Below are 25,342 nucleotides of genomic sequence, written 5' to 3' on the forward strand. Positions count from 1 at the left end.
ATAATCTAAATGGCATTATAAAACACATTTGGGAATACCCACAAAGCATCGGTTCCACTCTTTTCTGATGTTTTATTCAAAGAGTACGCCCTGTGCCTGCATTTTCTTTTAATTAGGAAGTACATCAGAAAATAAAAAATATGGGCCTTATTAAAGAACAGGTCATAAAGGTCATGATTTAACAAGGTTTTCTGGTGTTCGTCAAACCAGATTTTCTAGTTTTCTAATCCTCTGTGGTAGTAAAATAACCTGTTTCTTCCTCTTGAAGGAACAAGAGGAAGTACCATATTTCCCAGGCAATCACAATAGATTGGATTGTGAATTGGGACCTTAACTGTTTAAAGGGGATATCAAATGTCTGTGGGAAAGATCTTTACTGAAGAGGATTATGCACAAGAAAAAGGAAATGCAGAATGTACTGCCTCAAACAACATGTACAGCTTATTTTTATCCCGAGCCCTACATTTATACTGTTTAGACTTTAAGGCTTTAGGTTTAGCTCATCCGTCTTTCTAAACCCAAAGGCATTAATGTTGTTTGGGACCCGTCAGCCAGTAGGGGGACACAAAACACACTCTTTGTCAAATGTATTAGTCTTTATGGAAATATTTTCTTGAGCTTGTAGTCAAATATTTGGGTGAATTGAGGTTTAATGACAGAATAAAAGTAGGCTATAATACGACATGACTCTATTAATACACACGGCACTATGCACATTCATAAATATATATGTTGATTAGTTTACTATCCATTAAACTACACAAATGCAACTGTAAAACGGTGTAAAACAAATGTCACCCTTCATGCGACAGAAAAAACATAACTTTTTAGCACATTTCACAGCCAATTTGGATTAAAAAACATGTAATTTCCCTGCTGACACGATGAGATGAGCTCACTGATATAAAACAATTGCTCTCCACTGGCACGTTACGTCAGGGAACAATTTCTATCGAATCACGCAGTCGACTAGGTCCCGAATTGTGTTTCAAAACACCGGAAAAACGTTTCCCGTCGAGGTCACAGAATCCGACAGGTCACAGAAAACACCGTAACACCGGCTGCAGCATCCGGGTGACGGCAGAGCGCAGACTCAAATCCCCGCTGCAGTTCACTGCGTTTCCGTAGCCGCTGTGCTACCCGCTGAGCCCTGACCGGGGAAACAGCTCACGGAAACGATTGATCCCGGTCGAATAACGACCGAAAAAGCTGGCGACATAAATGGCGGATCGACACTGACATCGGGAAGGACTCGCTGAACCGATGCTCGCGACTCGGGTGCTCTCGGAGAGCGCGCTGCCAGCAACACCCCGCGTGACATGTGAGATGTGTACAGAAAGATATTAACTGTGCGTTATTTCGGCTAGCTAGCTAGCTAGCAGCAACCCCCCCCGTACACACGCACACACACACATACTGTCATTCACACAAACACGCGTACACGCACGCGCGCGCGTCTCTATCCAATTTATGGTAGCTCGCGTGACCTGTATTTGTCCACCGTCTTAACCGGAGTGAAAATGAAGAAGTTTAACATTAGAAAGGTGCTGGACGGCTTGACAGCGGCTTCCTCCTCCTCCTCCTCCGGGGCAGCCCAGCCGGGTGCTCCCCGGGAGAACGATGCCGTCCAGGAGACTCTCCAGTCGGAGCATTTCCAGCTTTGCAAGGTGGGTTTCCGTCAAAAGCATTTCAACATTCACGGGCTGTTTTTAATATTATTTTTTTTTTGCATACTGACATTGACGTGATCGTCTCATCCTCGGCTCTGTTCATCGGGACGGAAATCACACCAGTGTGCGTATAGCACTTGAATAAAAGAATCACTTTTAGAGATTAAAGTTCAGGTAAAAAATGTGCCGTGCGCGTTAAACATGGCCTGCCTCGCTGTCCCGGGATGTCTCTCTCACGGTGCAGCGGCTGTTTGCGTTGCACTGAATCGTCGCCTCGAGTCACTGTTTTTAAGTTGGCAAACGTGATTTAGCTCTCTGCAGTTTGTCTAAGAAGCTTGGCGTTTCTTTCAGGTCTATTTTGATAACAACACTCTTGTGCCCTGATGACTAACTGTCGTCCCCCACCGGCTGAGAAGACATTCCATCATGGGATGATTAAGAGCTGGAGGACATAATCCACACAGTCCTGTTTACTAAAAAAAAAATGAAAAAAAGACAGAAGATGATTTGATATCTTTTTAGCCTGACCTTCCCTCTCTGCGTTGTCTCAGTCAATGTTTGATTGCCGAGGGACGAGGGACAGTAACCACGCCAGACACCTCTTTGACCTTTCCGTTGGTCTCAGTTAAACGCTGCACAGGGCCGCCAACTTGTTCCGCTTTCACTTGGCATCTTGTGGGAGGGCCGGCGTGAACGGGAGGAACGATTACAGCCTCCAACTCTTCATCAGTGGAAAATAATTTGTTTTCAAATGAGGATCCCCCCCCCCCCCAAGCTTTTAAATGGCACCCTCGCTGGTCACTGCACACCGTGTCCCCCTGCTGATGGCGTCTGGTTGGATGGGTTTCACCTGCGCCGGCCCACCAACTCCCACCCCAGCTGGGAGCAAAGCGGGTCAAGTCCCCGGGGCACAACCTGTTACATAACACGGCTGCGAGCAGCACAGAGCTTATGGGTGGAAGGACGGGCGGAAGGTTTCCAAGCTGAAACAACTGAGCTATAGATGCCTGATGATGATGAGGATGATGATGATGATGATGATGAGGGGGACCGCGAGATCCGTGCAATGAAGTGTGCTCCGTGTGCTGAAAATGCGACGGCTTGAGTGCGTTCGCTGCTGATGTTTTACTGGATTGAGCGTGCACGCACGTCAAGCACGTATCGGAAAAATAACCCAGTCCCCATTTGCACTAATGTTTATGCTTTATGTAATTTATTTTGATCAGGAGACTAATTTTCCACATTGATGGATTGCATTTCCAGGAGATTATGATAATGTTTTTATTCTCTCCGGTAAAGACTGTGTAGCAGATGATTGATTCGCTGACTGGAGGTTGAATATAAATTGTGCTCTTTCCCGCAGACTGTGCGTCATGGCTTCCCATACCAGCCATCCTCGATGGCTTTTGACCCCGTGCAGAAGATCTTGGCCGTCGGGACTCAGACCGGAGCTTTGAGGCTGTATCCTTTCTTATTTTTTTGAGATGGGGGGGGAATGACAACGGCCATCAGATGAAAGTGGAGTAAAGCTGGGATGGTTTGAACATTCACACACACACACGCGCGTGCACAAACGTAATCCTCAAATTCCTGTCATACGACCAAATTGCTTTCCAACATTCCACAAAGCCTGGGGAGTTTAAACTGTAAGTGATCTGTTTGGTCCTGCTCTCATCCACCACAACGGAAACCCGGCTGCAAAGCGGAGGCGAGGGCCTCGGAGGTAGACGTTAGCGAGGATGTGTTTCTGTGCAGCCGGCAGCCTCCTTCTCATTAGTGGCATCTCCGCATGAACAGCTCCCCTGCCATATGCCGAGGAGCCAACCTCATCAGCTGTGCTGCCCAGTCTGTGCCAGGATGCCACCTCGTATGTGCCGTAAACAGCACCACACACACACACACACACACACACACACACGTCAAGCTGCTTAAGTGCCGTACGACCCCTCGGGCGGTCGGGGGTCCGGGGTCCGGGTTGTGTTTGTTTCTATTCAAGGTTAAAAAATGTTTTCATAGCTAACCGAGCAACTTCCGTGAGTCACACCAACCAACTGCGCATGACAGCGCGGTCACGTCCACGCGTGTTGTTGTTAACCACATGTCTTCAGGGTCGGCCTACCAGCGAAAAAAACAGCGGGGGTCCCAGCTGGCTGGTGTCTTTGCGCGGGAGGCCCATCTGCTTTATGTAGGCTCGTCGTTAGAAGTGGCTCCATTCTCATCTCTCTCTCTCCCCCCGCTGCAGATTAGGAGAGCGTCGTGTTTGCAGGGTTCCTCCCGGAAAACACACACACACACACACACACACACCGCTTTCACGTTGTCCTAATGTGCGAGGCGGAGCCGATGGGATTACTGTCATTCAAGCAATAGGTCCATTTATCAAAAGACGGGACAGTATTGATCCGCCTCATTGCCCCCGCAGTTTGGAAACGCTGCCACAGCTCAGTGGACGTAAGCTCAATGAGATGTCTACAAGCAATAAATGTCTGCTTTTACGAGATCTGTCTCCACTACAGTGTTTTAATCAGTGTGTCACTGTAGCGGACGCCCTGCTGCTGCTAATTTTATGTGCTCCTATATTTCTATAAAACAAAGCCCTGGTCTGTGATGGTTGTTAGTTTGTATTCAACCGAGATGTGAAGGGAGTCCAGCGGTAGCACGACACCTTTTGAACTTTTCAGAAATTAAAAAGGTAAAGTTAAGTTTGTGCAAAGTGGCTCGCACACGTTTTAAAGCGCAGAAACACTGAAGCGAGTCAGCGCTCTGTGGCTTCCTCTTCGTTCCTCTTCAGCTCGCATGAGTAAGATAATCTCTGAGAAAGGAAGTTATCAGTAGACTGAAGAGGAGAACCTGCTGTTGCTGAAACGCTGTGGTTGACCATGAAGGTTTACCGAGGGGTGTTTATGTTGAAGGGCGCGTGTGAGGGGGGGGGGGGGGGGGGGCTTTAGTGTGTGTGACGTCTTAAACAAGAACATGGCCAAGAGAACATGTTGAATACCTGTTTCGGAAAATTTCTGAAAGTTGGATTTCTAATATGTAGAACGTAATACGCAGTAAATATAAATGGATAATGAACTATGCATGCGACGCGATGAATGTATTGCAGTTTGATCTAAAACATGGCAAAAAGAAGGAATGTTCAATCCAACGTCTGCAAGATGGAATCAATTGCAGCTCTGAAGGAATCATTAATAAAATTAGCAAATAAGTTAAATGTTATCAAACGACAGGCACTTGCTGTGAGGGATTTGTCTTTTTGTTAACATGTGCAGTGTGACTCGCACGATCCTAGAATTAATGTTCTACTGAAATGAAGTCATGAAGTCTCAGACCATTATAGTTTGTATTTGTGGCCCACACGATCACAGTAAAAGGCTTTGCTCTTGAAGTGTAAAAGGAAGTACCACAGAAGGCTTCACTCGTCCACCACCGGCATCGAGTCGTATAGTAACTTCCTGCTAGCCTAGAAAGCAGCACCATTAGCCTACTTCCTCCGTCAGAATCGGGTCAGACTTCAGTCACCTGCACGTCTACAGACGCAGACCACACTGCAGTGTTGCACATTAACATATCTGCTCTTTGTTATGCATGAGACGGACTCTGTGACTCTCCCTCCTCTGTTAGGGGACCTGTGGAGCCATGATGTCCATTAATAATTCTGACAAATGTTATACAGAACCTGCGGAGCCAGGAGCTAAAACTGGACACAAAAGTCACGGCTAAATGGGAGTTCAGCCGTCTCCTGGCGCCGTCTGGAAGTCTGTTTGCCTCTCGGCCCTTCTGCAGAAGTGATGCCCGCTGTGGTTTCTGTCCTGGACGGCCTCCTGCGACCCCTCCTTAGTTTGTTCAAGGCACTGAGGGACTGTTTGATCGCAGCTTTGTTAATCCTGTTCACACACATCATGCTGTGGAGCTCGAAAATGGACTCCGACGTTCCGTCTTGGGAGCTTCTCCATGGCATGATCGCATTAAGAGTGTGAGACGCACAGTGCAACCTTTTGTCTCGTTGGGGACATTCCGTGTGTGGGGAGATTCTCTCGATTGATTAGATCTCGCGCTGCTTCCTTCTCCTTTTGTGTGTCTGTGCGTGATTGGCGCAGATACCGCGCGCCTGCGAAAGCGATTACAGGCCGGTGGAAGCGGATTCGCGGTCCCTCATTGTGCTCCTGCGTTGCTGTGCCGGGTGGTGAAAGTAATCTCATGTTTCTGGAGCATACGTTATGACCCGGTGCTCCTCCTCTGTGGTTACCCTTGGCATCCTCTGGGTTTCTCTTTTAACACACACACACAAACTCAACGGTCCGACAGAAGCTGGAGTTTCCGTTTATCGGGCTGTCGTCATGCTGCCTGAGCATGTGAATAAATAAGGCCGACTCGCCCACTGACTTTATTTATAACTCACTCTTCACATGTTTTGTGGCGAATGAATGTGTTAACTTGTATTTAGTTACAACAACGACCCTGGGAACCTTTTTTAAGTTTAGTTCCAGTCTTGCCACTGAACACCGACAGCCGGCTGGGATTGAGTTCAGTAAGCAATCTCTACTTATTCACACACAGTGTTCAGTTGGACAGGATTTTCTCACATTTCTGCATCAACTGCCCAGTTCTCCTTGACTGTGCTGACCTTTAGCTTCGGCCGTGCGGGTGTGGAGTGCTTCTGTCAGCATGAGAGCGGTGCGGCTGTCATCCAGCTGCAGTTCCTGATCAACGAGGTCTGTTGTCACTACCTGCTCCTTTTTTGTTTGTTTTCTCTCCACCTTTCTTCTCCCCAACTCGGGCCACAAGTCTGTCTACGGTCACATGTCTGTCGATTCTGATCCCATCTGGGTGGCAGAGCACACAGCCACAGGAATGTTAGCTTAACTTAAAACTTCTCTTAAAACCGCAGAACCAGATGTGTTTTGTGCTTTGTGACCCGACCCACAGGGGGCGCTGGTGAGTGCCTTAGCCGACGACAGCATCCACATGTGGAACCTGAGGCAAAAAATCCCTGCAATCCTGCATTCTCTCAAGTTCAACCGCGAGAGGTACTGTAGCTCCTCTGTGGCTCCGTGAAGCGCGAACACGATTTATAAACCGCTCTGCACAGCTGGACACGTGCACGGACAACTCCGTGGTCGAAAATAAATTAATAGTAAATAATAATTCATGTAGCTTAATTTGACAAGTTATTCATTTTTCAACACAAGAACGTTTAGTAGGAAAAAGATGACGTCTGTCACACCAACAAGTAACCGTCAGCCGGGTTAATTTGGCACTAAGCGCGGTGTGTGACTGAATGTTTCTCTTCCCAGCGGCTGAGATGCAACAGCAGTGTTCACTCTGCTGTTTCTCCCCACAGAGCTATAAATAGTCCGGCTTCATTAGTGTGACACCGAGCAGGGCCTTTTGTAATTAAATCTTAGTCACTCGCGACTCCTTCCAGTTGCAGCAGCATTATTGGGGACAACAGCGTCTCTTTTGGAGGGAGGCAGTTGGGAGATAATCAAAGCCTGCTTGTGATGGATCCTAATCTCCTTGCAGAATCACATACTGCCACCTGCCCTTCCAGAGCAAATGGCTCTACATCGGCACAGAAAGAGGAAACATCCACATTGTCAACGTGGAGTCCTTCACTCTCTCGGGCTACGTCGTCATGTGGAACAAAGCAATCGAGCTGTGAGTCTCTATTGCACTACTGTCTTGTTTTTCCTCTCTCTCTCTTCCTGACCCTTTGCGCATTGTCTCGGTGCACTAATGTGAGTTGACACTCGCCCAGGAAAGTCTGAAATGCAAAGGAATGTGCATGCAGGTATAATGCCGAGAAAACTGCAGCACCGATCAGTGTGAGAGCAGAATGGAGGTGGTGATTGGAACACATCTGTTCTATGTAGTGCCCACTTGGTAGCTGCAGAGACCTGCACTGTGATACCCCCTCCGACCTGTAAATGCCCACTTTTTAAGGATCACAGGGAACTGTGAACATCCCTAAATGTTGTGCTTCATTTCCTGTGTCGTCCAGATTTTACTCGGCAGGACCCACATGGAGGGAGTATTTCATTTCAACATCTGTAACACCTTTGAGTGACGCTAAACTTATATTTGCGCCTCGTTCTGTGCATAAAATAGCACTGAAAGTGAAAAGAAAAACATTGTTGCTCTTTCCAGGAAATATTTCTAGTTCACCCACCAGTGAGCAAGGAAAATTAATTTGAGACGGTGACAGGCAGCTAAAATTTAATGTGCGTGTGCGTCCATGAGTTTGTCATGCTGATCATATCTTACGCCGGTCTTCAACATTGCTGGTGTAGCACACGGTGATTACAGACTGGACTTTGTATTCCAGTCCATCCCTTTATTCACTGCCACATCTCTGACTGTATCGACTCATCAGCAGCAATGAGATCATTAGCCGCTGGAGTCAGGCCACGTTCACAGGCAGCAACACTTTCTTTAGGCCAGACCTTCACTCCCTCGTTGCCCAGTGGTCTGTTGCCACGGCGACGCTGTCTCCACACACAATAATCTCTCATAGACCCTCATGTGACCCTGTTCTCTCTCCCGTATGTCATGTCTCCCTCCCTAGCGCCACGCTGCACATTGTACACAAACAATATACGATGACAAACCAGGATTCTGGCTTTCATTCTTTTTCCCTTTGCATTTCTTTTCTATTTGTGTCCATGTCTGTTCTCTTAACAGTTCTACAGTCTACTCTTAACAGTTTCAGACAACTTCTATCAGATACATTTTACTAGTCAAATATCCAAATGAGAGAGAGATATATATATATATATATATATATATATATATATATATATATATATATATATATAAATAAAAATTACTTTATTCTGTGTAAATATGTTCAAAGTTCTAGTCCAAAGAACCATTTGAGGCTGACACAACAGTTCTGTTATGCTTTCACAATTACTATTTAGTTGTCGATTGTTATTCTTGACTTTCTTCCTCTCTTTGTCGTTGATTCTCTTCTGTCCCTAAAACTTGCACAGATCCACCAAGACACACCCAGGGCCTGTTGTGCACATCAGTGATAACCCCATGGATGAAGGAAAGGTAATGATAGTTGATGACTACATCACTGCTCACTGGAGCACTGATGCATTTCTACCCTAACACATAAGAATAAACAAGCACCAATTTACTGTATACTTACTGTGTGTTATGATTTTTTGTCATTATTACCAAATGACATTGTTCTTTCAAGAAAGGCTCTTAGGAAGTGATCGGGAAATTGCCAGTGAAATAAAGTATTGTTAAAGTATCCTCTGAACGTCACAGCCATGTGTCCTGTATGAGTTGTATGCGCAGAATGTGGTTTCACAGTAATCAGCCGAGCTGTGATTCACTTCTTTATCCCTCTTCTTCCAGCTTCTGATTGGATTCGAGTGTGGGATTGTGGTGTTGTGGGATTTGAAGTCCAAAAAAGCGGACTGCCGCTACAATTATGACGAGGTGAGACAATTCTTTCTCTCTTCCTGTTTCTTTTTTTCACTGAAGTCACATCATTTTGCATTATCCGTCACTTCCATCGTATGTGACTGAGCGGTGGCTCTGAAGTTTTCTCATGAAACCTGAAGTAGCCGCTCATTGGGCCCTTTTGAGATGTTATAAAAAGTCCCACTGGGGTGTTTCGAGAAGCGTCATCTCAAAGCGTCGAAAGTGCTTCCTGATGCTTTGAATAACACCGTCAGCCCGAGGGCGTCTGTTATAATTGTAGCTTAGTGTTTGTAAAAACCATGTCCAGAGTTGGCCCCTCCCCCCTCCGGCTTAACGACACCAGGATTGCGCGCCCGCTGATTGCCGGAATACAGCAGTGTGTCCCCGAGGCGTCGGAGACGACAGCGAGCGAAAGGCCAACCTCAGATTCACGGAGAGCTTATTTTGCCTCACTACATATACATGAGTTTTCTTTTCAGCCCTATGTCACCATTTCCGTTGCTCCCTCTTGGATGTGTGCGTCCCAAAGGCTGTTGCTTAGAAATGTCTCAAATACTGCGAAATACTAATAAAGTAAAAAAGAATGCAGCCCGGGGGCTCTGCTCATAGAGACAGCCACACACCTCCAGTGGGTCGTAATGGATAAATGAGAGGGATTACTCTTTTCATGCGCATACATTATGAGGATTTAACTCAACCTTTTTTAAAAGGATAAATCTAGTGACATTTAAAGTTTCCTCTAACCTTCATCCCATGAATCAAAACCCGTGAAAAGACGTAGATGATCAATGAATGGATCCTACAAACACGCAAAGCCTGACATATCTCATTCCTCTGTGCAATAGAGCCCATCGTACGAAACACTTTAGGGAATTCCTTCATTGAATAACATGCAGTGTTTATGTTTTATTTTTTATAATCAATCTCCCACACACTGCCATGCTGTAAAAGGTGCTCTCCTTGTCCCGGTCTGACGATGTGCTGCTGTGTGTTTCAGGCGATCCACTCGGTAGCCTGGCACCATGAGGGCAAACAGTTTGTCTGCAGCCACTCTGATGGCACGCTGACCACGTGGAACATACGAGTCCCAGCCAAGTCTGCACAGATCATCACACCACATGGTACAAACTGTTGTGTACACACACACACACTAGAATTTCTTTCATGTTCTGACATATTTAATAGAAGCCACCTGTGTCTTTTAAAAGGTATTGTAGCATGTGACTGGCATAATAGGCAGGTGGATGAGGAAGGGTGTGTGTGTGTGTGTGTGTGTGTGTGTGTGTGTGTGTGTGTGTGTGTGTGTGTGTGTGTGTGTGTGTGTGTGTGTGTGTGTGTGTGTGTGTGTGTGTGTGTGTGTGTGTGTGTGTGTGTGTGTGTGTGTGTGTGTGTGTGTGCGAGCATCGTGTGCATTATATCCATTGTAATTCTGCAAATTACACCTGGACCCCCACTAGGAAAGCAGCCTAAGGATGGAAAAAAGCCAGAGCCGTGCAAGCCGATCCTGAAGGTGGAGTACAAAACAACAAGGGCTGGGTAAGTGTGATGGTAGCGAATCCCCACCCATCCTGTGTCTTAACCGGCTCCAGTTTGAATCCATATCCTGCGCTGAAAGTGGCCTTTCCTGTTATTCCATCATAACAGGCTAGTTGTGTTGACGCAATCCTGCTGCTGGTGGAAACTGGGTGGAGAGCTGGGAGGGCCCTGTCTTAATGACTTTGATGTTCTCACTGGCTTTGTAGTGTATTGATCATTAGATAAATCATGACAAATTATTACTTGTTCCCATCAGGTCAAATGTTCATTTTATTTTGATTTTGTCATTAACTGAGGAGAAGCTTGTTGCGTCAAGGTCACCAAGTACAAAGACAAAATGTTCCTGTAAAACATGTCATAAAAAAGGAGATTATTTCACTGAAGCTGGTCTAATTATCCCCCTCTTTTTTTGTCAGGACAAGGATTAATATAGTTGTCATTTTAATTAAAAAGTAGGCTCCTCCCATCATGAAGACTATTGAAATGGGGGCAAAGCATCTCAAGAGAAATATGGATAGGTATCGTTTGGATTTTATCAATTCTCTTATTGGTTATTTTTCATTCACACAATTGCTACTTAAAATATTCTTTAAAAAAAAAAAGAAAATTCAGAAGGTAATTTAGAATTTATTGATATTTTAAATATATCACTAAAAAAAGGCACTATATAAACTATAAAATATTTCATTGAAAACTTATCTAAGATGTGAATAAACCCAATAATATTCCTGAAGTTGATCAATAATGAGGAACACAGACATGAGTCGTTATCTTTTATTCCTCCCTCTGCTGATTGATTGATTCACTGCTGTAGGTGACGCTGGTAGAGGGAGAACGACCTGCTTTGTCTCAGCCGGCAGATTTTTCAAATTTTAGGATGGCTGTGTCACGACCCAGCTCAAAGGCTGCAACATGAAAGAGACGAGATGAGTCGAAAGTAATGAATATACATTTATTCAAAGAAGCCAAGAAACTAAACTAAACAACCAAACGGAACAAAGCAGCAGCCGGGAGCCGAAGATGGCGGCGAACAGACCCGCAGTGGAAGGGAGGGGGGTCGTCACAGCGCGGCAAGCTAAGCTAAGCAGACCTCCCATAGACGGCTTTGGGTTTAGCTCGTTGGTAGCAATTCACCATTAGCTGACCTACTATGCTGGTTTAAAACGTTTATTATGCTGTATCATGGACGAAATATCCCCCTTCCTGCGTGTTTACATGTTGATGCTTGTTGAAGGTGCATCAATAAACAAAATCGACTTTTTACTTGCAAATGTTTTATTGCACCTACAGGGACGTGGGTAGTTGCAGATGCTGCAGGGGGATAATAAATTCCTCCAAAACATTAAAAGTGCACATAAAAGACCCGGGAACAGTGTGTCTGAGTTAATGAACATGACCGGACTTCAGAACTCATCCCTACTGTAAAAGCACAACGGTAAAATGTGCGTGTGTGTGTGTTTCCCCTGAACTCAGGGACCCGTTCATGGTCCTGTCTGGAGGTCTGTCCTACGACACGGTGGGGAGGAGAGCCTGTCTGACTGTGATGCATGGAAAGAGCACTGCCGTGCTGGAGATGGACTACCCCATCGTGGACTTCCTGACGCTGTGTGAAACTCCTTATCCGAACGGTGAGGTGACGTAGCGCGCTCTCAACCGGTTCCCTGAAATGACGTTGTTGCTGATTTTGTGCATTTTTTTTTTGTTCTTTTGCCAGACTTTCAGGAGCCGTATGCTGTGATGGTCCTCCTCGAGAAGGATTTAGTTTTAATAGACCTCGGACAGATTGGGTAATTATTCAGCTTTCTATATATAGTTGGTTTACATCAAAGGCAAAAGGGTATTGCAGATCAAGCACATTGTATTAAAAGGAATGCAAAAGATACCGCTACTTATTTCAGTCAGAAATTCAAAGCTTTTATACGAGTAAATCAGCAGAAGAGAAAGGGCACAGAGTTCTGATCTCTGGTGATAATAATGCAGTTACAATGTGTAATAAGTATAGTGTGGTTTTCACTGACTCTTATTCTATAAAAGTCCCATGGAAGAAAAAAACTTGAACTTCCAAAAGTAATTGTTTTGCAGTTGAGCATTCTTTTAACTATAATCATAATTCCTTGTGTTATCATATTGTAGTAACTATTTTATAATGATTATATGGTAAAGTTACTCAAATTATAGTGTTTAGTTCTTTAAAATTCAAAATCCCCTCCCTTTCTGTTTTGTGTACTTTGTATTTGGGTTTCAAGTGTGCAGTGGTTGCTTAAATAACAATTCTGTTTTTGAAGTACAAAAAAAGAGAATGGAATAGACTATCAAAGTAATTTTATGTGACTGAGTATTCAATGGCATTAAACGGCAGCAAACAAGTTGTCCGTTGCGTCTCAAGTGGACAAGCGCAGGTTACAATCGAACCTAATGGCACGTTGTCTTGACAGGTACCCGATATTTGAGAATCCATATCCTCTGACTATCCACGAGTCACCGGTGACCTGCTGTGAATACTTCGTTGACTGCCCTGCTGAACTCATTCCTGCACTTTACTCAGTCGGCAGCCGGCAAAAGAGACAAGGTTACAGCAAGAAGGTAAAGGACTCCTCTGACCAATCCGTGCTTCAGCTGCCATGGTATTGATTTTGGAGACACAAAATATATATATATATATATATATATATATATATATATATATATTATATATAATGTTATTAACCTGATAACACAACGGTATGAAGCCTATAGATATCCAGCTGATTGTGACATGTTTTGATTTCATTTTGCAGGAATGGCCCATTAGTGGAGGAAACTGGGGTCAAGGCACTCAGAGTTACCCAGAGATCATAATCACTGGGTTAGTAACCTGTGATGAATGAAAGAATCGATTGATTTGTTTTTCTGATTCACGTGCAAACAAATAATTACGTGTTTTCTTTTTCTCCTTTTTTTCCCCCAATAATTTTAGACATGCAGATGGGTCGATCAAATTTTGGGATGCTTCCGCATGTGAGTAGTTTTTAATTTTTTTTAATTTATTGTTCTGTGCTAGGGGAAATTATTCAATGCACCAGTACAACAATCATTAGGAATTTTGTCTAGATGAGTGAAAATGTTGGATTTGCACATGAAATGACCATGTATTCACCTCCATTAAAAGAACAATGTTGTGCATCATCAATACTTAGGTAGCACTTGAGGAAATAAAGGGCCTATTATTGTATTTGATACATATCTTCAACCTGCTTCCATGACTTAAGTCATTCTTTCCTTGTAGAGTTGAAGACCAGCTTTACGTGGTCATCGACATCTAGCGGGACACTTTTCCAGTTTTGTGGACATTTAGGTGGAGACACAATAGACCAAGCTTACTAATACCATTGCCAGAGGAGGGTTTTTAGCAGCTTGCTCTGCTGCTGTGTAAACCCAACGGTGTCATCCGCATGAATAAATAAGTTCCCACCATGACCCTGTTTTTAAAATCGGTTTATGCATAATTCACAAGAGCTAATCCATGTGACACTGCCAGTGTGTACTGCGGCTCTCGTGCACATCACCGTACTAACATCTTTTTGCACTCTTCTCAAAGTAATGCTCCAGGTGCTCTACAAGCTGAAGACTGCCAAGGTTTTTGAGAAGGCTCGCAGTAAGGAGGAGAAGGCCAACACCGACATAGTAGAGGAGGACCCGTTTGCCATCCAGACCATGTCCTGGTGCCCTGAGAGCAGGATGCTCTGTGTCGCCGGGGTGTCCGCCCACGTTCTCATCTATCGGTTCAGCAAACAAGAAGTCACCACTGAAGTTGTGCAGGTTGGGGGAACCAACCAATCAGTCAGAAACATGCAGAATTGCACAAATATCCATCACAACGTTGCAACCTTTTTATCTGACTACAACTATCTGTTGCATGTGTTTAGAGCAGTGGTGAATGCGCCTCTTTGTGACATTTCACCTCTCCTGTTCAGCTTTTGGAGGTGCGGATGCAGAGCGAGTTTAGCAATGGGGACTCCCCTGATCCGGGAGGAGAGCAGACCCCCACCCTGCCCAACCCGGGAGCTTCCCCCAGCCCTCAGGAGAGTGAGCCCCCCAGCCAGCCCTCCACAGGAAGCAACTCCTCCGACGGACCCAGGGACAATATCGCATGCCTGCAGTACGGACAATTGCGCTTTCTGGTTCTGTTTAGCAAAAAGGTTGAACTGGGTGAAGCAGGTTGTCACTGAACATACCGATTTAAGTGAGGTGATGTAGTCATTCACTCCTTCCAGTCACCTGCTCAATCCTTCACAGCATTCTCACATCGTTACCACACGGGGAAATAATTCTCTTTTTTTTTTTTTATCAAAATGTGAAAAAATAAAATAAATAAGGAGCATGTTTTGACCATAGAAGGGGGATTAGTAATAAAACAAGGTTAGGAAATTGTCGCTAACAAGTTATACCTAACGGGGATAACTCATTCCAGTGTAATGTGACTCCTGCTGTCTCCTCCGACTGTGTGTTTGATGCAGGGTGCGAAGCTCCCCGCTGAAGCAGTCTCCGGGCTACCAGGTGGAGCTGGTGATCCAGCTGGTGTGGGTGAGCGGGGAGCCTCCTCAGCCAATCACCAGCCTGGCTATCAACTCCTCCTACGGCCTGTAAGCACACTTGATAGTTTGACATGAGATGACGCCATTCTAGGTCCACAGTTACCTAATTACTGGGTGTCTGTATTTTTTTTTAATGTTATATCTCGTGAAAGCAGTAACTATGCAGTGCATCTGTGAATAACGCCTTTATGCCTTTTAGCATAGCAAGTAGTTTGGGGCAAAAGCCTGATCGTGCCGGGTGCCTCCTGTGTTTCAGCGTGGTGTTTGGGAACAGTAACGGTCTGGCCGTGGTCGACTATCTCCAGAAAACTCTACTGCTCAACATGGGCACGTCGGAGCTGTACAGCCCCTCAGACCCCTACCACAGGCAGCCTCGCTCGCCACGCAAAGTGCGCCAGTCCTCCGGAGGTGAGCTGCCCTCCCAGCGATTCTGCATCTCACGTCCGGTTTCCCCTGTTGGTCAGTCCTCCCTCCCCATAGCTCAGGCAGCCTGACTAACATGATCAACCCTGAAATGCATGCTTTATGTATTTGATACTCGCCCTGCAGTTATTTTGTGAAAGCGGCGTCTTAGCATTCAGCTAAACGCTGTGTTGGTGAGACGCAGCTGGCACTTTGCAGCAGAACTGGACTTTGCACCAGGAGCACCGCCCCCTGCAGTAGCTCCTGTCCCTCAACAGGGGGCATCACTGACGGATCCTCCATCTGTTCAGTTGGACGGACTGAATGCTGCATCGGTGCTTTAGTAGCATTTCCTTTTGATTCAGTTTCATTCAATAAGATGAGACGTAGTTCATGTTTATTTGCTATTTTTAGCCTCACTGTTTATGTCTTGACTTTTGCTCTGTTTTGTCATCCCCTGTTTAAAGTCATTCTTCTCAGTCTCAGTGGACTGTTGATAGATTCAATCTTTAAAATTCCGCTGCAAACCTCTGAGACTTTCCTTTTCTTTTGCACTTACAATGTCCCGTCATTTCTCTGTCTCACTGTTTTTTACTGTTGGTCTCTCTCTGTGATTTGGTAAAGACATTCCAACTGGCACGTCTTGCATGTCCAGACTTTCTAACTTGTATTCTGAGTCTGTGAAAAAACTACGTTCATCCCACTTCAGTAAGTTATGTTGTGTCTAAATTTCTTTTCCTCATCAATGTATTATTTTTCTCCTCCAAGCCTTCCCCCTTTTTAATGGAGATGCACTGTCTGATTTTGATTCAGCACCCTCAAAGCTCACTTTTCAACAGCAACAACAACATCAGCAGCAGTGAGCTGTGAATTTCCTTTTGAGACTTGAGGGCATTTAAACAAAATCTGGTAGTCCACCTCTCCATGCCACACACTTTACCAAACAACCCGCAGTTCCACCCTGAGTCAACAGATCTGTGCTAGGCTTGTGAAGTGAACCCAAGCGTGGCTTAACTGTACCGGTAGATATCCCTGCCTCCGCTCAAATATGACCCTTTTATTGTTTTCAGTCTTTGGACTGTAGGAATTGGCACATCTTTAGTAAGCCTCTCTGAGAGTAGCACGAGAGGACTAATCCTGCACTGTTTAATTACTCGCTTTGTGGCTCCCGCAGCGACCTGTGATTCGAACGACGGGTCCAACACCTCAGAGGACCGCTGCAAATCTCCCACTTCAGGTAAGAGTGCGCCACACGCAAAAAGAGATCCTTCTATTATTGAGAAATACAGAAAGAGAAATAGAGACATTTTTCAAGGGCTGATCTTTGTCACGTAGGATCTACTTCACCTTGCAATTCTGATGATGAACGAAAACAGCGGTTCATAGAGAAGGGTACTGTATTGTTAAACGCTATAAGCCCCCTCAAATCTAAGCATTTCAAGGTGACTGCAGATATCTGATTTCTCTTTTTGAACCTTATTTACAGTGAAGTTCAAAAGCAGACGCTTTTCCAAGACGGTTGCCAATGACTTTGGTACTGTATCGTCCAGATGTATTCTGTCCGAGTGCTCCCTCTGTCGCTCTGAATGATAGCGTTCTAACCGCACTGTGCCTTAAACCTCTGCCAATCTGTGCCGAAGGGAATCCAAGAAATGTATTTTGACTAATCATACGGTTTGGGGATTTCTGAGTTGATTTCTGAAATGAATCCGGATTCTTTATTAAATGCATGACAGGACGCCTTTACGAATCTCAGGCCTCAGATTTTCTATGCACATTTTTGCCAAAATGCTCTGGCTTTTGCTGCTCTGGCTTGTAAATAATATGCCCAATTGGCAAATGTTGCTTTTTCACCAAACCCAAAAGCATAGAAAATCTGCTTCATGCCTTGTTCTTTAAATTACTAATGTCTAACCGTGTCACTTAAATGTTGAATTCCTTACCCTGTTTGTAGATGTTTGCTGCGTGTGTTTCTGGTTCCAGAGCTTCAGTTCAATGCTCTTCCTACTGTCTTTGCATAACTGTTCACTGAATTCCTTTCCTGACTGTCTCCTGCTTTGTTTGATATTGCAGGCCCTTTGGTTGTCTGTGATGCTGCTCAGCCCCCTTTGTATTCTCACGGTGTCTCTAAGTGTGGTTATAGACTGCGACAGGCAGCTCTAATGCTTTGTATTGAAAACACTCCTAGTAGCAAGCAACAAAGTTAAAAGTTCAACCTCAGGTCAATTGAAAGACAGTTGTCTGAAATAAGTGCAGTTTTGTTGAGTTATTGACAATATACTTTATATAAAGACCCGTCACGGTCAACTCCTCACAGGGTAATTGCTATAAACAATACTTTTGTCATTTTAAGACTATTTTATGCAATTAAAATGATAACGTGTAATAAAATATAATCTGGGTAAATATTGCATAAAATGAAAACCATACAACAAAACCAATAAATAGAATGGAATCATGGTCTCTATTATAAAAATGCTTGTGTGCACAAGGCTTAATAACAGCAAGTTAAACCGCGCTGTTCATTCCGACACCATGTTCGCTAAAATATTAATGACATTGTTAACAAACATGCCTGTAAACTTAACAGGCAATATCAAGGTGAGCAGAAATAATCAGGCTCGTGTTGCACATGGTGTACACTAGTTGTCCTTCAGTGTATCACCACTCTTGGGAATGACTCAACATCCTCCTTTTTGATTGCGCACTGATTTGCACAGTGGAAGCGATGTCGCAGATTGGATCTTTTGATTGTAATTCATTCATTTCCATTTTAGCCATAATTCTTTCTCCATACAATATGAGTATTTGTTTCTGTTACAGCCAAGATGTCACGGAAAATTAGCTCGTCTAGCGAGCCAAAGACAGACCTGGGTAAGCCAAAACATCTCTCTACAGGTGTCCTTCTGTCACTTGAATCTTCATTGAATTGAGTTCACGACTGTAGAATCCTTCTATCAGAGTACATTTAACGCTCTAAATTTGGTGCAAATGTGCAGATCCTGTTGTTGTTGTTGTTGTCTTGGAATGTCATACTGTAAGTCGAGACAAACCCTCTCTGTTTACATCGTAAGCAAAGGAGAGGTCCAAACAATGGCACTCTTTCACGCGTAAGAAGCACAGTTGCTGCCTGGGCCGAGGCCAGGCGGCAGCCCGGATGACCCCCAAGGGCCCCGTCTGTAGAACCGAATCGGCCCCCAACTTCTGTGAGTGGACCAGCAATGGTCTGACATGGGCTGCAGTGGGATAACCGGTACTAACCCCCACCACTGCTGGGGCTTTTTCCTCTGAATTGGTTAACATGACACTAATACTCTCACAATGACTGTTTCGTTCTCTATGAGGAAGCTCCGCCGACTTCACTGCGCTCCGTGTTAGGAAATCTTGCTTTTCTCGTTTACAGGAACACACGTGACAGGCGCTGTTAACCCCCCCCCCCCCCCCCCCCTCCCCGTGTCATGGACCTCTGTCTTTCTGTTGGGATTTTTTTTAACGAGGATAAAAGCTTCTGTTTCAGCTGCTGTCAGCACAGTAATGAGACATGAATAGTTCGTGCTCCTTAAATACCAGTTCTTCCTGGGAGTCCCCGTAGAACCTAACGGGTGATACTGCGCAACTTTTCCACATTGAGAACGTTGTTGTTGTTGTCAATTGAATTGTAAAGAAGTACATCGTGGGAAGCATTTTAAGAAAATGCGTCCTTGGATGTAAACTGCAAGAGCATCTCAATGTCAAAAAGCTTTTTGGGGATGACTCATCTTTACTGACGCTAACGTGTGAACACTAAATGAAATAGTAGCTGATTCTAACACTTTTTCACCCAATGGATTTTATGCCGTAACATCATTTGTTTTTTTCACCGGTTTTCATTCCACACAAATCTTTTCCTGATTCTGTTTTTTGTTTTTTTGTGCTCAATCCTGCTGCCCAGATGCCAAGGATAACACATTCACCCGCTCACGTAGTTCAAGTGTGACCAGCATAGATAGAGAATCTCGAGAGTCCATCTCCGCCTTTCACTTCTGTGAGAGTTACCCCAGGAAGATGGACGGCGCGGTGGGCCCCTGTCTGCTGGTGGGCACCACCCAGGGCACTGTGGTGATGGTGGCCCTCAGCCTCCCGCCCGCTGTGGACCAGAGGCTGCAGCAACCCGTCGGCATCTCCTCTTGTGGTAAGAAGCTGAGCTGATTTAGTAAGTAATTGACCAGGTAGGGCGAGTGGGGGCCACGGAACATTTAATAACCTCAATTGCGACTTCTAATGACAAGCAATTGCAACTGAAACCGCGTACTGTGAGTGTCTAGTGTTCACGGTCTCTTGCAGGAGTTAAGATTCAGGAAGGAAGTGGTGGAACTTAAACTCTGTAACTCTGTTTTCACAAACAATTTGAGCCAGATTAGATTCAGCCAAAAAAATTCCTTACATAAATTTGAGTAGTTGCTATGAACAGTATCAAATCCTCAGAGACAACATTTTTCTGTCTTACAGCAGTATACTTATGACTATAAGTTCAGTACAATATTATCAATGTTTTGGCTTCAAATGCATTGTGTACTCATCATCAACCCTTTTATAAAGTACATTAGCTTGAATTGTACCTGCAACCCTCCACATTGCATGGTTGTAATATATAAAAAAAGGGAATAAAACATCCGATTTATTTAGTATTATGTTGGACATTCATTAAAAACAGGGTTAAAAATTATGTGATGGGAAACAAGCTCACAAAAATATAGTAAGCACAGGACAAATTAATCTGTAAAGGTTGGGTGGCTGGTGGAAGTTGTTTTATTCATTATTTATTATATATTATTTATTTGGTTTAAGTGTGTCCGTGTGCAGTCTTATGGAAATGAAAACAAATCCCTTCGTAATACTCGTCAGGCACTATGGTCACACTCAAAGGAGGCATTTTGACCATGGCCCTGTTGGACGCCACTGGAGCTCTGCTGCCCCCTTCCTTTGAGTCTTGGTACGACCCAAACGCTTCCGACGAGGAGAAGGAGAAGAGCCGGAGGCGCAGGCCGGCATCCCCTCCCTCGTCCCAGGAGGGTCCGGAGGCCCAGTTCGCCGTTCTGTGTTCGGAGAAGCAGGCCAAGGTGTTGGCCATGCCCTCCCAAACCCGCGTCTACAAACACAACATCACAGAGTCCTCCTTCGTCCTGAGGGCCGACGTCGTGCAGATGGCCGGGGCGTACTGCATCGCCTGTTTCTGTGCCAACGGGCACATCATGACTCTGAGGTACGACTCCTGGGAGCTTCTAGTGCGAAGTTAATCCGCTTTTAACATTTAACGTGACGTCTTTTTATATCGTCCCAGTTTGCCCAGTCTACGGCCTCTGCTGGACGTGAACTACCTGCCGCTGACGGATATGCGGATAGCCAGAACGTTCTGCTTCTCCAACCTGGGTCAGGCCCTGTACCTCACCTCGCCCACTGAGATCCAGAGGATCACTTACAGCCAGGAGACCTGCGACAATCGACAGGTCAGATAAATTACTGTTTGTTGTTGTGTCATGTGACGTGTTCCACGAAGGCCACGTTGGAGACACGAGTAGGAGCTGCAGAGAGGAGGGCCGGTGTCTTTGTCAGAACGCCGAAAACACAGCTGAGAGTTTTTTTTTTAAGTATTTCCATGTCAGCAATGTGGAAGCGACTCTAGACTTCATAACAAGACTCGTTTGAGCAGGTTAGACACAATAACGAACGGATCAAGTGGAGGTGAAGAAGAACTGTTTAATATGGGACCAATTAAAAAGATATGTCAGCCTTTAAACCGCTGAGGTCACTAGTGTTACAAATGTGGTTGAAAAGAATACTTAAATGCTCACTATTGGCACCCAAAGTTATATGGTATATCCTTTATATATTTCTGTAGGGAATGTGTATTGAAATAGACGCGTGTGGATGTTCATGTCTTCCCCAGGAGATGCTCAGTGAGTTATTTACCCCTGTGGAGACACCAGAGGCTCCTAACAGAGGTTTCTTCAAAGGCCTGTTTGGGGGCGGAGCTCAGTCTCTGGACAGAGAGGACCTCTGTGAGTAAACACCGGCCCATTTATATATTCTATTTATTTCTGTTGTTGCTGAATGACCAGCTCAAAATACTTCATTTACAGAACAAGTTCACATCAATGTGTCATTTGACCTTTTAATAACACTTAAATGGACTTTTTGACCTTGGCAGTTGGGGAAACCGGTGCTGGTAAGGCCTCCCGTAGCCTGGCCCAGCACATACCTGGCCCGGCGGGCATGGAGGGAATGAAGTGTGCAGCGTCTGGCGTTGTTGGAGATCTGGCTCGTGCACGGATAGCTCTGGATGAGAGAGGGCAGAAACTGGGGGAGCTGGAAGACAGAACGGCCGCCATGATGGCCAGCGCAGATTCGTTTTCCAAACATGCTCATGACGTACGCACCTTTCATGTCTTTGGACACTGAAAAGATTGTTTTCAGGTTAACTTTTCTTTTTTTTAAACACATTTTTCCCTCTTTTCAACCTCCCAGATGATGCTGAAGTACAAAGATAAGAAGTGGTACCAGCTCTGATGGCAGCGCGTGGAGCTTTGGACTCTAATCACCAGTATCACTTCTTCTATCCTCCATTTCCCTCCACGGAGGGGTTCTGATCAACGGACTCCTGCTTCTGTTCTCAGCACAATATCACACACTCTGCATTACCTCAGCTGCTGGAGGAGCGGCGCCGAGGAGACGCCGGCCGACCCAACGTAATGAGAACGGAACGCAACGGAAGAAGAGAAGCTGTTAGAAATCTTTCATTTCACCTGAGAGCAATGATGTTCATATAACTTCTTTTGCAGAGCAGCAAAGAGGTGACCTTTTCATATCCATCCGTCATGCAGTCAAATATATATATATAAAAACACACAAACCACTGTTTTGTTTGGAAAAAGGAAAGACGATTTTGCAAATCATATATACTGTGGTGGCCTGATTTTGCTTTCTCTGATCTTAATGATGTCTGTTCAACAAAGTTGACTCAAATAAGGATAAAAGTCTGACGACACGTTGTGCTTCATGTCTAATGAAGGTGTCTGTTTCTGTGGGAATGATTGGAATTGATGAAGGACTCCTGTGTGTTGGGTTTTTCCTTTCAACGTCTACAAATGTTGATTTACCTGTTTGTCTGGAAAGGGCCTTTCTAGCACCGTTAAAAGCTAGACAGGGAGATGATGCGTCTATTGCCTCACCAAAAAAGGGCTGGTAGTACAGTAGTTCATTACTGACCATTCCTTTTCACAGCGTTTCCCAAACAAATTGTTTTACGTTAGCAAGACAAATTACGTGTTTTCTAAAGATCCCTTTATTTTTTCTGATTTTTAATTAGTTTATTTATTGGAACTATACAAGTACAGTATCTTTTGTCATAGAAGTAATGTTTTTCCTTTTGTAGTATCAAATGCGCAAAGAAAAGTGCTGAATTTTTTCCCCTGCTCAAGAGTTTACACTGATCTATCAAAGTGAAGAGTTGATACACTGGAGAGCCTCTGAAGGTCCTTTTAGGGGTTGTAGCTAAGATATGTATAAGACGAAAGCTGTGCTGAAGGGCAATACAACGATTGTCCTTGTTATGATTCGCATAAATGTATATTTTGGTTAAACATATTTTTTTGTGATAAAGATTCTACTATACACAATTATTTACTTATTTTTGTGGCATTTTGATTTTGTCGCCACTGATTCTGGTCTTGGTTCTCGAGTTGTTGGGGGGGGGGGGCTGACGGCACAATGGAAAAGGTAATGCTGTCATGTTATTCATAGCTGCCAGTAGAAATGAGAAGTGTTTTCTCCACTGGTCATCTCTCTCTGAAGCATTCACTTCAGAGCTGTTTCTCTTCTGCCTTTGCCTCATGATGCGTGCGCGTGTTCAGGAATATGTGTACGCTCACCAATATTTAGAATTCTACATAGTGTATTGCAATAGGTCTTTTGAGGTTTTTGTTTTTGCTTGACAGTGTTTTTCAATGTGGTTAACTAGAATTCTATTGTAATCAAATTTATTTTTCAGGAGATGCCGGGATATGCGGCTAATTGTGTACAATGTAGGAGCATTATCGTTGGTCTTTTATTTTGAAAAACGGAGGCAATTCTTTGTCCGTCCAGATTGCTGCCAAATGTTGTAAATAACAGCTGGACACAAATCTGACGGGTCCAACGTGACATACTGAACGCTTGCGGCCATGTTCTTTTCCGACACCAAAGAGTTGCTTAATTTCACAGAGTTGTCTTGATCTTTTTCTTCCCTACTGTTGACACTCTGAAGTCTACTGAAAGAAGTGAAGGGTGGACTGTCTTTACGCTCTTCTTACGGGCATGCCGCACTCATTACCCCAACTGCTCTACATGGAAACAAGTGAATTTGAACGAAGTGAGAGAATCTGTCTCTGAAACTGACTCATGAAAAAAGGTTGCAAGCATGAAGTTGGTTTTCCTCCATTTAGTTAGATCTTCGTGTATTGAATCCTGAATACGGTTGAGTCTTTAATTGTGACACGTGTTAATGGAAGGAAACCCTTCACTTCGAGCTGGCTGGTTTGGAACTGCTCTACTGTGTACTGCTGAGGTAAACCCATCTGAAAGAGCAGTTATGTGGGTTTTGCACTATTTTTTTGTACATAAAATAATTGAGTTAGTGTTTATTTTTCTCTGTCCAGTTTTTCTTATTTTTGAAAGGACCAAAACATGACCGTACCTATGGTTATCTATGTAATTTGCCAATTATGCCGATAGCGTCACTCTCAGATTTGTTTTCAATGTCAGGTTAATGATACTATGATATATTTATATATTTGAAAACAAATATGTACTTTTAATTTCAACAATCTATTAAAATGAATACCTTTTAATGTAATTCTATGGAATAGAATAACTCCCTAATGTCAAAACTATGGTTGTGCATAATGATCCATCACCCACACATGAGAACAAACATTTTCTGGTTCTGTGTTGAACATGCCCCTCCCAAATTCAAACTGCAGGAGGGTCACCGTCTCTTGGCGGCCTGCCGGTTCTTTATTCAAAGTCGCATCTCGACTTTCAAGTGCTTCAGTTTGCAACATATATGGTCTCAATGGTCTCTTATTGCACATTGAAGGATGCATGATATTAAGTGTTTACAAACTTGAAACAACCATGTATTATGTCTGTCTGTTCTGGCATTTGTATTTACCACCATGTTGAACAAAAATGAAGTTCTCATCACACGTCAGAAGTTGTCCCATTTTCATTCGATCATGCCAATTGTGTAAGTGTGAAAAATGTATATTTTATTGGTACATCGGTTTATGTTACTGTTTGCTTTGTGGAAACTCTTGCTTTCCCTGCACTGTAGAAAGCTCACAGCACCGTGCAGGAGAGCTCAGGGGTTTCTCTGTCGCCATACTTCCACCTGTCTGTCTTCTGGGATGAATATCTGTGGTTTGCAGTATTTTCTCATAGTAGGCAATTTTTGTACAGTTTTATTAAAATAAATTTCACATGGATGTCTGGCTTAATCTGCTGCCACAAACAATCTAGACTGTAGATACAGTATATATAGATATTATTGTGCAATGGAAAATAAATGTAAAACCCAAATCATAACATGTTTTGTCTCGTATTTTCTGTTGTGTATGTATATATTAAATAAATTAATGCTTTACTTTATTCTTAAATGGAACTTTTCTGTCATAGAAAAAAAAGACAACCCGTGAACTGCTG

General features: G+C 44.1%; 1 protein-coding gene across 5 annotated transcripts; it reads left to right on the forward strand.

Moving 5' to 3' along the window:
- Positions 1–1,056: 1,056 nt before the first annotated feature.
- Positions 1,057–25,225, forward strand: stxbp5b (syntaxin binding protein 5b (tomosyn)). Of its 5 annotated transcripts, XM_040200207.2 has the most exons (29): positions 1,057–1,667; positions 3,034–3,131; positions 6,304–6,385; positions 6,600–6,700; positions 7,197–7,331; positions 8,666–8,729; positions 9,045–9,128; positions 10,111–10,234; positions 10,571–10,649; positions 12,123–12,277; positions 12,364–12,436; positions 13,085–13,232; positions 13,427–13,494; positions 13,606–13,646; positions 14,227–14,447; positions 14,603–14,787; positions 15,146–15,271; positions 15,480–15,631; positions 16,800–16,862; positions 16,961–17,017; positions 17,112–17,159; positions 18,449–18,499; positions 18,700–18,831; positions 19,557–19,796; positions 20,510–20,867; positions 20,946–21,111; positions 21,552–21,663; positions 21,813–22,033; positions 22,130–25,225. In XM_040200207.2, exons 1-29 carry the CDS (start codon positions 1,521–1,523, stop codon positions 22,169–22,171), a joined length of 3,573 nt encoding a protein of 1,190 aa, XP_040056141.2. In that variant the 5' UTR covers positions 1,057–1,520; the 3' UTR covers positions 22,172–25,225. The 5 variants fall into 5 exon arrangements, with proteins under 5 accessions (XP_040056141.2, XP_040056143.2, XP_040056142.2 ...); XM_040200209.2 differs by lacking the exon at positions 18,700–18,831; XM_040200208.2 differs by lacking the exons at positions 16,961–17,017; positions 17,112–17,159.
- The last annotated feature ends 117 nt before the right edge of the window (positions 25,226–25,342 follow it).

Source organism: Gasterosteus aculeatus, chromosome 15, assembly GCF_964276395.1.
Source record: "Gasterosteus aculeatus chromosome 15, fGasAcu3.hap1.1, whole genome shotgun sequence".
NCBI classification, from domain to species: Eukaryota; Metazoa; Chordata; class Actinopteri; order Perciformes; family Gasterosteidae; genus Gasterosteus; species Gasterosteus aculeatus.

Coding starts and splice junctions, on each gene's coding strand:
- stxbp5b (XM_040200207.2), top strand. CDS start 1,521: ATGAAGAAGTTTAACATTAGAAAGGTGCTGGACGGCTTGACAGCGGCT. Junction 6,386..6,599: donor TGCAGTTCCTGATCAACGAG/GTCTGTTGTCAC, acceptor CCCGACCCACAG/GGGGCGCTGGTGAGTGCCTT. Junction 16,863..16,960: donor CTGCAAATCTCCCACTTCAG/GTAAGAGTGCGC, acceptor TTTGTCACGTAG/GATCTACTTCACCTTGCAAT.